The 12,686-nt window shown below is 39.4% G+C and overlaps 1 protein-coding gene across 1 annotated transcript; it reads right to left on the reverse strand.

Moving 5' to 3' along the window:
• Positions 1-1,034: 1,034 nt before the first annotated feature.
• Positions 1,035-5,614, reverse strand: IntS11 (integrator complex subunit 11). The gene has a single exon (XM_067153246.2). It carries the CDS (start codon positions 5,462-5,464, stop codon positions 3,677-3,679), a length of 1,788 nt encoding a protein of 595 aa, XP_067009347.1. The 5' UTR covers positions 5,465-5,614; the 3' UTR covers positions 1,035-3,676.
• Positions 5,615-12,686: the final 7,072 nt, after the last annotated feature.

Genomic DNA, 12,686 nt, shown 5'->3' on the forward strand with positions numbered 1-12,686 from the left:
GGATGGAAAAATCCTTGGCGTCCGGTTGCAGTGGTGACGAAAAATGTGTAGGTGGCAAAAGTTTCTAATTCCAGTCTTAGAGCACACAATCTTTTCAGGATTTCTTTTCACCCTAGAAATGAAAACATATAAAAATCTAATTTGGTGGCAATTTAAATATCCCTACAGAAAAAAATACTATTTTAATGAAGAGTTGTATTTACTGGCTATTCACTTCAAGTCAAAACTAGCTTCTGAGGAAGAGAAAAATATGTCGAAAGCCATAATGGACGAGTGTTTCAAGTTTTAAAGTAAATGGGCAGAAGCTACCATTACTACACGATATACTTACCAAAACCATTTCTCTGAATTAAAGATTTCCTTTCCTCAGGAAACTCATCTCACCATTGCAGTACTGCCAATTTGAAGGCAGGAGGGGTAGAGAATTTACTCAAAAATAGGCTGAAATCTTCACTACAAAGAGATAGCATGACAGACCTAAGACCAGAAAATTTTGAACCGATAAAATCAGCAAAGCACTGGTATTTTCAAACAAAGGGATACAGCTAAGTGAGGAAGAGTGAATAAGAAGGAAGCAGTAGTAATAGCTGATGGTGATGAGATCGAACTGATCACCACTATAGAGTTGAACAAGTACATTTTATCTTGAATCTCTGGCTCCTAAGAAATTGTGTAGGCTCCTTTTTTCTGATTTGTTCAGCCCTAATATACAGCACTCGGAAGGCAAGAAATTCTAAAAATATATATGCAAGCTCTACAATAGATTAACTGAAAATGTGATCCTTTAAAACTGCACTTTGAGAGAAAAATGTTTACAGTATATGATACATACACATGCACAACACCATTCACTTTGATTCAAGCAGCATTATGAGATTCTCAAGATTTTGGCTATCAGTCTTGAGACTTGCTAGTGAGAAATTTCCATTCCTAGTTCTAACCCAGGTATGGTTTACTTTGCAGTACCATAATTTTCCAACACAGTTTTAACTATTTTCTTGGAATGCCTCAGCCAACAAATAGTTTTAGTTAGATTTATTTTTTCTGGAGAGATTACAGTCATTTGGCGCTCTTTAAATCTAAGAAGATTGTAAGATACAGTGCAAATACAACACTTTTCAGAAATAAAAATTACTTACAACTATTAACTTAATAGAATACTGACATAATAATAATAATAATAATAATAATAATAATAATAATACATCTATTAATAACAGTAGTATGGCCTCAGGTAATGTATGCATGCATTTTAATTTGATGCTATCTGGCCGCTTACTCGTCAATTTCAACGTTCAGTTTTACTCTAGGACTACCAGATGGCAGAGTAAACAGAATCTCTCTCGGGTGTCTATAGCTGAGTTTGAATTAATTTTGTCAGGTGAATACCAAATGTGTCACCAGAGATCTTTCAGAAGCCAACATTGTACGAAATGGAGTGTTGAATGGACCTTTTACCACCCTTCAAAAATCCAACTACCTCTGCTGGGTTTCAACCCGCTATCCTGGGATCTGGAGGCTGACATTCTACCACTGATCCCCAGAGGAAGCTACACCAACACAAATAATGATAGTAATGAAATGATGGACGATGAGGATAATTCTCATCCCCAGTACTGATCGGCAGACCAAATCTTGAAGACTTTTTATGTTTTTATGTAATGCTTAGTGTGAATAATTGCTTTAAAGCACTCTCTGAACTCTCCAACAGTGAGTGCCAGCAGCATTCATTTTAACCTACCCACCTCAACCAAGTGATATTTATACGTATGAAGTTTAACCTCCTTTGCAGAGTGATCGGTGATCAACATATAAGATAAAAATTAAAAATAATAAAAAGCACACACATCACAAGTATGGGCAAACTCCAAACCATGTAGTTCAGAACAAACTGGCAAATGGAAGCACTAACAGAGAACGATGGCAGTGTCGGTTGCCGAATCTGAAACAATGATTGCTGTTCAGGCCAGTGTTCCAGAACTTTGCGGATCAGCGTTAAGTGTGTTGACTGCCAGTTCCCATGATAGCAGGTTTGAAAGGCAGGGAAAAAAGTCCATGTGATATTCCATATCAGCATGCAAAAGATCTCTGGCGACACAGCTGGTGTTCATCAGACAAAATTAAATAAATCTCGCAGAATAAAACAGAATGTCAAAATTGAAGAGCAAGTAGCCAAAATGGTGTCAAATTAAAATACCTACACATAGTCATCTGAGGCCATAATTATGATTATGATTATTATTCAAATGGGTCTGTATTTTCACTTAGCATAGTTCATTTCTAAAAACAGTTACACTAACAAAGAAGTAGAAGCAAACAAAGCTGAAATTTTGGCTGCAAATATTCTTAATGTTATGGACTTAGTAACCGAAAATGTTTGAATACTTTTGCATCAACCAAACTGCTCTTCCCATTCACTATGAAATTTTGGTTCAAGTGTTTTAGTCACTGCTACCATTGGTTATGAATGTGCCATGATGACTTTCCAACTAGAACTGCTACTGCCCACCGAAAACCAAACCAAACCCCACGACACTATGGACTTGATGGGTCTTGGCCTACCAAGTGACTGCTGCTCAGCTTGAAGCCCTGCAGATTACAAGGTGATGCATTGTCAGTGCAACAAATCCTCTCAGCTATTATTCTTGGCTTTTCAGACTGGGGCCGCTATCTCACCGCCACTGGTAGTTATTCAAGTTTATGTTATAAAAGAGTGATGAACGAATGAACACCAACCTTCCACAATGCCATCTCTTCCAGTTTGAACAAAACAGACCCACGGTGGGAAATTAATATACGCACACCTAAACAAAGTCTAACCTTTTATTCCCGAGCCCAATAATTTGACATTCCACATGAATTTGCAAGTCATATTTTTTATGACCGCAATACCAACCATTCAGCACAATATTAAACTGGCATCAACGGTCCAAGACTTTGACCACAAAAGATTCTGACATACCAGTTCACTTAAGAAAATAAAAAGGAGAGGTAGAAGCAACTGTTTGTGATAGTAAAACAAGCTAATCATCCCCTCTCAATTGTTATCAGAAAAGTGAAAAGAAAAAAGAGGTTAAAAAAAGTAGTGAAGGACATTAAAGACTCCTCACACCTCACAAACTTAATGTCTTCAGGTTAAAACGAGAACACTTGCCCAATGAAGGTAAGTAAACATGTGTCCTCGCCCCGAGGTGCACCTCTTTACAGGCACACCTCCAATTTCTGACAGTAGGCCTACCAAGAATCGAACCCGGGCCACCGAGGACGGCAGCTAATAGTGCTAACCATTATGGTACAAAGGCAGGGACCCAATGAAGGTGACCGAGAATAGATGAAACCAAGAAGCCTAACACAAATAGAATCAATGCCAGACTCAGATAGGACCCTATGGTCACCATCCCATGCTCGTAAGTTATAAGCTTGTGGGAATGAGGATGAGGGAACAATATCAATTAAAAGGAAAAATGCAACAGATAAGGCAGTTTCTAACATTTAAAACAATAACATACAACATCAATCCCCATTTAAATTTTTTTTAACGAAAACCACTTTGAACAAAATACTGCAAACAGAATACCATGGAAACTCAAACAATCTAAGAAAATCCTCTGAATTCTTTTCAGATTTGTCTATCAGTCCCCTTATAAACAATCACAACTGCTGAGATTAACAATAATCACTGGCCCATAGTTTGTAGGAGTCCAAGAATATAGCTTCCCAAATCTTCATCTTGATTGTCCCATGAAACATACACATTCTTTGTTTCATCTTCACTACCTTCAACTTTGACTAACACAGATTCAACAGAAATTGACCCTTCTGTAAGCTGAACATGCCAATCCTTAAGACGTGCCTTGATAAGCTGCAAGAGTTTCTCTGCAGTTTTACTAGCAGGCCCTGGATCCTCCATTCTCAAAGTTGAAGTGAAGCGAACAAAATGTCTATTAATGCCAGCCTCCTTACAAGCATCGTCTACATCCATCAAACACATTGAGTTATCTTTCATAACTAAAACTCCATGCATAACTCTAGGTCGTTTGGGGTCAGGTGGCAAAGAATTGTGCTTCATTGATTCAGCTTTGAGAAGTCTCAAGGAAACATCAATAGGGATTGTCAAGCTAGTACTCACAACACATGTTTCTCCATTTGCAGGATTATAACACTCAAGATCAAATTCCTTTTTTATTTTTTCTTTGAGAAAATTCATTTTGGCTGCTTCCCCATGAACAAGTAAAACATTTTTTGGCTCACAATACTGTATTAGTTGCATTATTCCCTTTGCATCAGCATGAGCTGAAAAGGACATGTACTGAACAGACATTTTTACTTCTACAATTTGACGGCCCTCAAATTCAATTTTCTTCATTCCATTAAGCACTTTGTGACCAACAGTACCAACAACACAGAAACCTGGCATTATTACCATATTGTTTTCATTGGGAGCCCATTTCTTAAATATGTGGAGAGAAAGACCAGCATGAAGCATACCTGGAGCAGCAAATACCACCATTGCTCCAGGATTATCAATATATGCTTTGTCAAAAGCTTTGATATGCTTGAAATCGAACATATTTCTTTGAACAAAGGTCTTTCTGATCTTCTGATTGGTCCATGTAATGAACATTTTATAATAATTATTAGCTTTTTCTGTTAGTCCTACAGCGAAATACACTGGTACTTTCAAATTCATTCTTTCCCAATATGTCTCAAGTAAAATACACAACTCTTGGGCTCTGCCCAACGCAAATACTGGGATTAACACTTTGCCTCCACGATCCACACATTCATGAATCTTCTTCAGAAAATCACGTTCCCTACACCGCTTTGAATCTCTTATGGTAGTAGCATAAGTCGACTCACTTATAAGTAAATCAGGTCTGCACTTGTCAATCCATGCTGCCCCAAGATGCCGATCAGGAGTCATATTGTAATCTCCAGTGTACACCACAGACTGGGAACCTACACGAATCCAAAACATAGCAGCCCCCAAGACATGGCCTGCATAATATGCCTTAATTTCTAATTGACTGTCCACCATTACTGACTGATGCAATGTCACAGCAATTACTTTCTTCATGCAATCCTTTATATTCTGAGATGTGAAAATATTGCTATCGCCTTTTCGTTCAACTGACACTTTCCGCATATCTTCCAGTAAAATAGGAGCAATTGCTTTAGTAGGATGGGTCATGTATATAGGCCCCGAGTAACCCACCATTTCGGTGAAATAAGGCAGAGCTCCACAGTGATCCAGATGAAAATGAGAAATAATAACACAGTCAATAAAACTAGTAAGAGGTCCTTCTGGAGATATATATGTAAAATCTGGGAATCGGCGCTCGTCATTGAACCCCATGTGCATACCACAGTCCAACATAATGTTCTTGCCTCCAAACGAAAGCAAAATACAACTACGGCCGACGTCTTGACCAGCCCCTAATGGGGTGATTTTTATGTCCGGCATAATGATGAGAAACTATTCCTACTTAACTATAACATACCGATCACATAGGGATATTTCTGACCATGGTTCCCCATAATCACTGACAGGATTTTTTTTTTTTTATTCCTAACCTAAATCTGCATATCCTAATAAACAGACACACGCTGATCGCAATCGAAGAATAAACGTATTGGCTACCTTGATTCTTCTTCTTCTGCTTCTACATGAAAGATTAATGGGCACTAAAATTCTACCCAGTTACAGTACAGATGAAACAACGAGCTAGAACGAGGACTATAGGATGAGTGAAACGTCTGCTACTGCACTCTAGGCCCTAGGATCTGGTAAATGCAGCACGGGTGAAGTTTAACACTAGAACCGCCGGAATATACCTGGAACCGCCGATGCGGTCATTTTGACCATAGAGTTAGTAAATAACACACTAGAGGTAGCATTAGCGCCACCGTCTACGAGAGAATCACTGTAGCGAGCGGAGCATGTTGAAATCGCAGCTGTTTGGCAAAAAGCTCATTCCGCCGTTCTCATCAATGTAAATTGGGGACTTTTAAAACTGTGTGGATGTAGATACGATTTAAATTTCTAACATGTAAACATTCTCAGAGGCTACAGTATACTTGCGATGCTTCTCTCCAGTAAAAAACGAGAGCCCTAAAAGCAAAAATACAGGAGAAATGAGTGATAAAAGAGGACGGTGTTCAGGTGCAGTTAAGGAACACAAAATCAATTTGCTGTTCATATTAAGTCTTCTAACAAAATACGTTTAGAAGGAGGGCACGTATATTTTGCTATCTTTTGTGTAAATGGCCAGGAATTTGCTATAATTCTGCCCAATGACTGAAAATGTCCTCTCTCGTACGAAGCGGATGAGAGAGTTTTTAAGCCTAAAAACGTTGGCGAGATTTTGGGGTAAACTAGACAAAATATTGTCATCGCCGGTTTAGACGCTGGCTTTCTGAGCCCAAGTTGGCAGGTTCGAGCCTAACTCAGTACGGTCATACTTGAAAATGCTCAAATATGTCATCCTCTTGAAGATAAATTTACCGCCACATGAAAAAACTCCCGTAGGAAAAAATGCCGACTCCTCAGCGTCTCTGAAAACCTCATAAGTAGTTAGTGGGACGTAAATCCATTATTATTATTATTATTATTATTATTATTATTATTATTATTATTATTATTATTATTATTATTATTATTATTATTATTATTATTATTATTATTATTTTTTTTTTTTTTTGCTAGGGGCTTTACGTCGCACCGACACAGATAGGTCTTATGGCGACGATTTATTATTATTATTATTATTATTATTATTATTATTATTACTATTATTATTATCATCGATGTTTTCTAAATGCGATTACAAGTGGAAATATGACACTCGCTTATGCTTTTAGCCTATTATGGAGTTTTTTATTTAGCTTTTCGTGAAATGTATGATTTGCTTTAAGATTTAAACTTGTAAAATGTAAAATGGAAAGGGAAAGTGGTAAATTATATGATTGAAGAGAACTGAAAAAATACAATAATTTTTACAATTTGCTTTACATCGCACCGACACAGATGGGTCTTACGGCGACGATGGGATAGGAAAGGAGTAGGAGTGGGAAGGAAGCGCACATGGGCTTTAATGAGGTTCAACCCCAGCATTTGCCTGGTGTGAAAATGGGAAACCACGGAAAACCATCTTCAGTGCTGCCGACAGTGGGGTTTTAACCCACTATTTCTCGAAAGCAAACTTACAGCCGCGTGGCTCTAACAGCATTGCCAACTCGCTCGGTCATTAATTTCCGTATCATGCTTGTATAGGCCTGTAGCGCTATCGCCATTTAAGGGAATAATATTCACGAAAGTAAAGGACTCTGATGTTCACACGGTGTTGCACATTTAGGCTCTAAATTTTAAAGTTTGGTAAGATATGAACGGGGACTGCTGCAGTGCACGTACTATACGAAGGGAAAGCAACAAACTGTATACACAGAAAATTTATCCATTAGCTTTTAATACTATAAATACACACAGAAACTAAAAAACGGAGCACAGTTCCAGGCTATCATGCACAACTTTTCTTATTTTTTGTACCGATTTACTTTACGTTGCACCGACACACATAGGCCTAGGTCTTACGGCGATTATGGGACAGGAAAGGGCTAAGAGTGGGAAGGAAACGACTGTGGCCTTTATTAAGGTGTAAAAATTGGAAACCATCTTCAGTGCTGCCGACAGTGGGGTTCAAGCTGACAGCTACGTGACCTAAAGCCTGCAGCCACTCGCTCGGTATCATGCACATGATTTTTCTGCATATTTGCTTTCAAAAGCATGGCCATTCAGCGAAAGGAAAATGTCATCCCTTATATTTCCTAAAATTTTATTTTCAGTCTTCAAGGAAAGATCCAAAGAAACTCATTCGCGCCGACAGGGGAATCAGAAGCGAAGTCAGCCCAAGTAGGCCAAAGTATTATTGTATACGCACGGAAATGAATTTCAAAGAAACATACCTGTGAAATGATACGCCACTGCCCTTTATGAACCTTCTATGCAGCCATAAGTTGCACAGGAGACTGGCATTTTCCTTCACAGAAGTATATACTTCAATTTATCGGGAAGCTCCAGTAGTGACAGTGCCAAACAATACAGCCTTTGCCAAACAGCGCGTTCGTTCAACTTCGCACGCGACTGCAGCGCCAATGCTACCTCTAGTGTATAATATACTAACTCTATGATTTTGACCGCTATTGAAATTATTATATTTTCATTCTCGGTACGCATGTTTACTAATTATTATCATTTTACCTCTGTTTCTGTACATTTCTTTATGAGTTTCAATATTGAATTATCAATAAAAAGACGCCACCGACTCGTTACACTATCGTCAGAATCTTGCCACTTTGAATATGGAGTTAAGTCTTGGATTTTCTTTCTTGGGGTTATGGCGAGCAATCCAACCAAGTGTCATCTTCCCAGTCTGCTACAGTCTACTCCCTGATGCCATCAGTACCTAATGACGCATTATGTTGCCATGGGAGGATTTTACCTTGGTTGTTGCGTCCCGTATTATACCATGCTACGGCTATAATAGAATAATTGAAAACTCGTCATTACTCAGCCTGTGCAAGGCATCGTTATAATTTGAATACAGTAGAAATCAAGGTATTACACCAAACTTGTTATACTGATAGTTATAATAATACGAGGGGCGCACTCTATTGTTTTACACTTTATTTTTTGTACGTCCGGGCATGGTTCACATTTCACTTTTGAAGGTGGTGACGTGTAACTAGTGCCTTGTTCCACAGTTTGGTAGCAGCACACGAACAGAGGCCAACGAATGCACTCGTCATAGCCATTTCATAACAATACTGTCAGCGTAGGAGCAGACCGCATAGAAAGCAACCGTCAGGGACAGCGCTATACGACTTGGTTCCGATGGAAAGAAGGTGTGACCACTGCAGAAATTCATGGGCGCATGGTGGCAGTCTATGGAGAACATGCACCATCGCGGAAAAGAATTTACAACTAGGTGGACGGTTGGAAAACAGGGCGCACATCGGTGGACAAGGGAACCAGTTCTGGAAGGAATGTGACAGTGTCAGCACCAGCCAACATTTCCCTGGTCGAACAGGCCATCGAAGGGAACAAATGCATCACATTTACGGAAATGGAAGCAGCCACGGGAATTAGCCGAAGGTGTCATCCATGTGGGTGCCTAGAATCTTGTCTGCAGACGAAAAGCCGTGGCGTGTGGATGTGTGCAGAGAATTTTTGCAACGCCATGATCAAGATCCATTCGACTTCATGGCAAGGCTTGCGACTGGTGATGAGACATGGTTCCATTACCATGGACCATAAACGAAACAACAATCGATGCAATTGAAGCTCAGAGGAAGTCCACTGCCAAAGAAGTAATGTTCGGGAACATGAAGAAACCCCTGCGTGGTCGCCGTTTTACGGATTTTGCAGAACTGGACACAGTTGTCAAGGCATGGGTACACAGCACTCCGAAAGAATGGTGTCAGGAAGCTGTGGAGAGACTGACACATCGATGACAAAAGTGCATACAGTTACAAGGACATTATGTTGAGAAGTTAGACGTAAGTACTGATGTGTAATTAACTTCATTTGGGTAGAAAACAAATAAAGTGTAAAACAATACAGTAGGCCCTTCGTACTAATATCAACTTACCTTCAGCCTGAACAATACGGTTTTCAGTGTGATATGAATCACTGCTTTCGGAGTTATCACTTGACTGATCGTAAGCTTCGTATGCATTTTCTCGTTTTAGGTCCTTTATATCTGGACCACATTTTACAACAGACATATCTGCAGGAATGCCATGCAATAGACTAAGCAACTGATGGTTTAGGGGACATGTTTACTGTACTGTGACAAGCTGACGAACTGACAAAAGCTGACGAATGATAACTACCGAAGACGCAGTGAAAATAATGCTCGTACAATTTGTAATATATCCAAGTTCCACTGTTGTGGTTTTGTACATTACCATTGTTGATAGGATAATTATAAGTAGATGATTATATCTCAACGAGAGGTATGTGTTACAAAACATTTTATTATGATAATTAATACAGCGGTCAAAATGCCCGCTCCGGCGGTAGTAGGTATAGCAGTTACTAACGCCCCATCTATTGATGCAAAAGAAATTATATCTATTATGGAGTTTCCTGAGCACTAATCAGGAAAAGTCACTACAGCTCAATATCCTACAATAAAAACTGTAGTCAAAATTGAGTTTGGAAAATGTATAGCGGTCATTGTTATTAGTGGAATACTGTGTAGGAGGGATACTGACTGGAGGGTGACTGGGGATTTAAATGAGACTATGGAGTGGGTATGTGAAAAACTGTGAGTGACATTTCTAGATCCTAATGGGTGGGTAGAAGATAGGGATCCGCGCTCAGTTACAAGGAGATTATGTTGAGAAGTTAGACGTAAGTACGTAGGTACATTCAGGGAAACGGGGTGGCCTAGGGAGCGGTGATAAGGGAACAGGGAACTGGAAATCAAGTAGGGATGACATAAAATTGTTAGCGTCGAACTGTAGAAGTATTGTAAAGAAAGGAATAGAATTGAGTACGGTAATTTAATAGATATATATTTACCAGAAATTGTAACAGGAGTTGAATCATGGCTGAGAAATGACATAATGGATGCAGAAATTTTCTCGCGGAACTGGAGTGTGTATCGTAGATATGATAGGAATGGTGGGAGGGGGAGTATTCATTATGGTGAAAGAAGAAATTGTAAGCTACGAAAAAGTTAAAGATGAGACACATGAAATTCTAGGTGTAAGGCTTATTTCTGAAGATAATAGGCAACTTGTTGTATTTGGAGTGTACAGGCCGGGGAAAGGTAGCATTGACACGGATTCAGAATTATTTGATAAGATAATCAGCTGTGTAGGAAACGACAAGGAAAGAAACATGCCAGTTATATTCGTGTTTTTCTTCGTGTACGGCAATCCTTTTGATACTTAAGCATTTAACCAAACGCAGTGTAGTGTAGTGTAGATACATTGTAGTATAGATACAGTACATTTAGATAGTGCCGTATCTTGCGTGCTATATTCGTGTGTTATCTTTCGTGTATATCTATTAGACCGTAATACTAATAATAATTTGTCTAAGCATTTAGCTTCGTTGGTAATCTTTGAGTACAGTAGTTCTTGCAAATTTTATTTCTGTTGTGCTTAGTAGTGACATACGGTACGGTACCGGTATCGTAATTAGGATACGTCTGAAAGTAGTTTAAAAATTACTGTAGTGTACTGTACAGTAGTTTACGAGTAACATCCTTAGAATTTAGTGTGCTTATTTTATTATTGTAAAATATATGTGTAGTACTGGTGTGGTAGAGGTATTCGTAGAAACTCTTACTAAAACATTGTTGAAATTAGGATAGGCTTAATTGCAGTTTGGAATTGTGTAGTTCTTGTGTATTACTTTCGATATTCAGTAATTAACAGCAGCTTTTATCCTGTTAGGGGTTGTAGGATAAAAAAATAAAAAATAAAAATAATAGAGCACGACTAAGTAGTATTGTAGTGTAGTTGTATATTAATTAACTTATTGTTGTGTACTATCCCAGACAATATATCCCTCCGTTCATTTATTTTTTTGCAAATAAGTTATTTTATTTTTTTTATTTAAAAATTTCCCCCCGTAAAGAATGGCTAAGGAGCGCGAGTGTACTTATTGCGGGTGTGGTGAGGCATTGAGGGGTATGAGGGAGGAGTTGGAAAGTTTGAGGGAGATAATTAGGATTCTCACAGAAGACGGGAAGGAAGATAGGACTCCCTCAAACAATGTACAGGTTACAGTAGGTGTACAAGAGGGAGGGGAAGGAAAGGGAGGAGTTGTAGAAGACAGGTGGTCGAATATTCTAAGGGGAAGGAGATTGCAGGCCAAGGGCTCTATTCAGGATCAGAATTCAGGACAGGTGTCTGTGCGAAATCGGTACGAGTCACTCCAGGTAGAACAACAGAGGGAAGATGAGGGACAGGGAACTGTTGCTGAGATGCGTGGAAGTAGGAGGAAGAGAAAAGGTAGGAAATCGATATGTAGAGTAGAGGATAGGAAAAGACAGGTGGAACAGGGGCATGGGAAGGAGAAAAGGGAGGAGGAAGTAGCGTCTGCAGCTATCAGGAAAGATAGGGCTGACCAGGAGGGGAGGGGATCAAATGAGGTGGGTAGGGTTGAGGCTCTGGTCATGGGGGATTCCATCGTTAGACACGTGGGGAAAGTGTGTGGAGGAAAGGGAACCAGGGTAGAATGTTATCCAGGAATTAGGTTAAGGCAGATGTTGAGGAAAGTAGAAGAGAGGGAGGAGGGGAAGGAGAAGGTGGTAGTGTTTCACGTTGGTACCAACAACGTAAGGCAAGGTGATATAAGTACCAACATAGTTGGAGATGTGTGGGATCTGGTAAATGCAGCACGGGTGAAGTTTAAGAAAGCGGAGATTGTTATTAGTGGAATACGGTGTAGGAGGGATACTGACTGGAGGGTGATTGGGGATTTAAATGAGACTATGGAGTGGGTATGTGGGAAACTGGGAGTGAAATTTCTAGATCGTAATGGGTGCGTAGGAGAAAGGGATCTGCGCTCGGATGGCCTTCATTTAAACCGCAGTGGTACGTATAAGTTAGGAAATTTGTTTGGAAGGGTAATAGTGAGGTACATTCAGGGAAACGGGATGGCCTAGGGA

This window comes from Anabrus simplex, chromosome 1 (assembly GCF_040414725.1).
Source record: "Anabrus simplex isolate iqAnaSimp1 chromosome 1, ASM4041472v1, whole genome shotgun sequence".
In the NCBI taxonomy this organism is placed as follows: domain Eukaryota; kingdom Metazoa; phylum Arthropoda; class Insecta; order Orthoptera; family Tettigoniidae; genus Anabrus; species Anabrus simplex.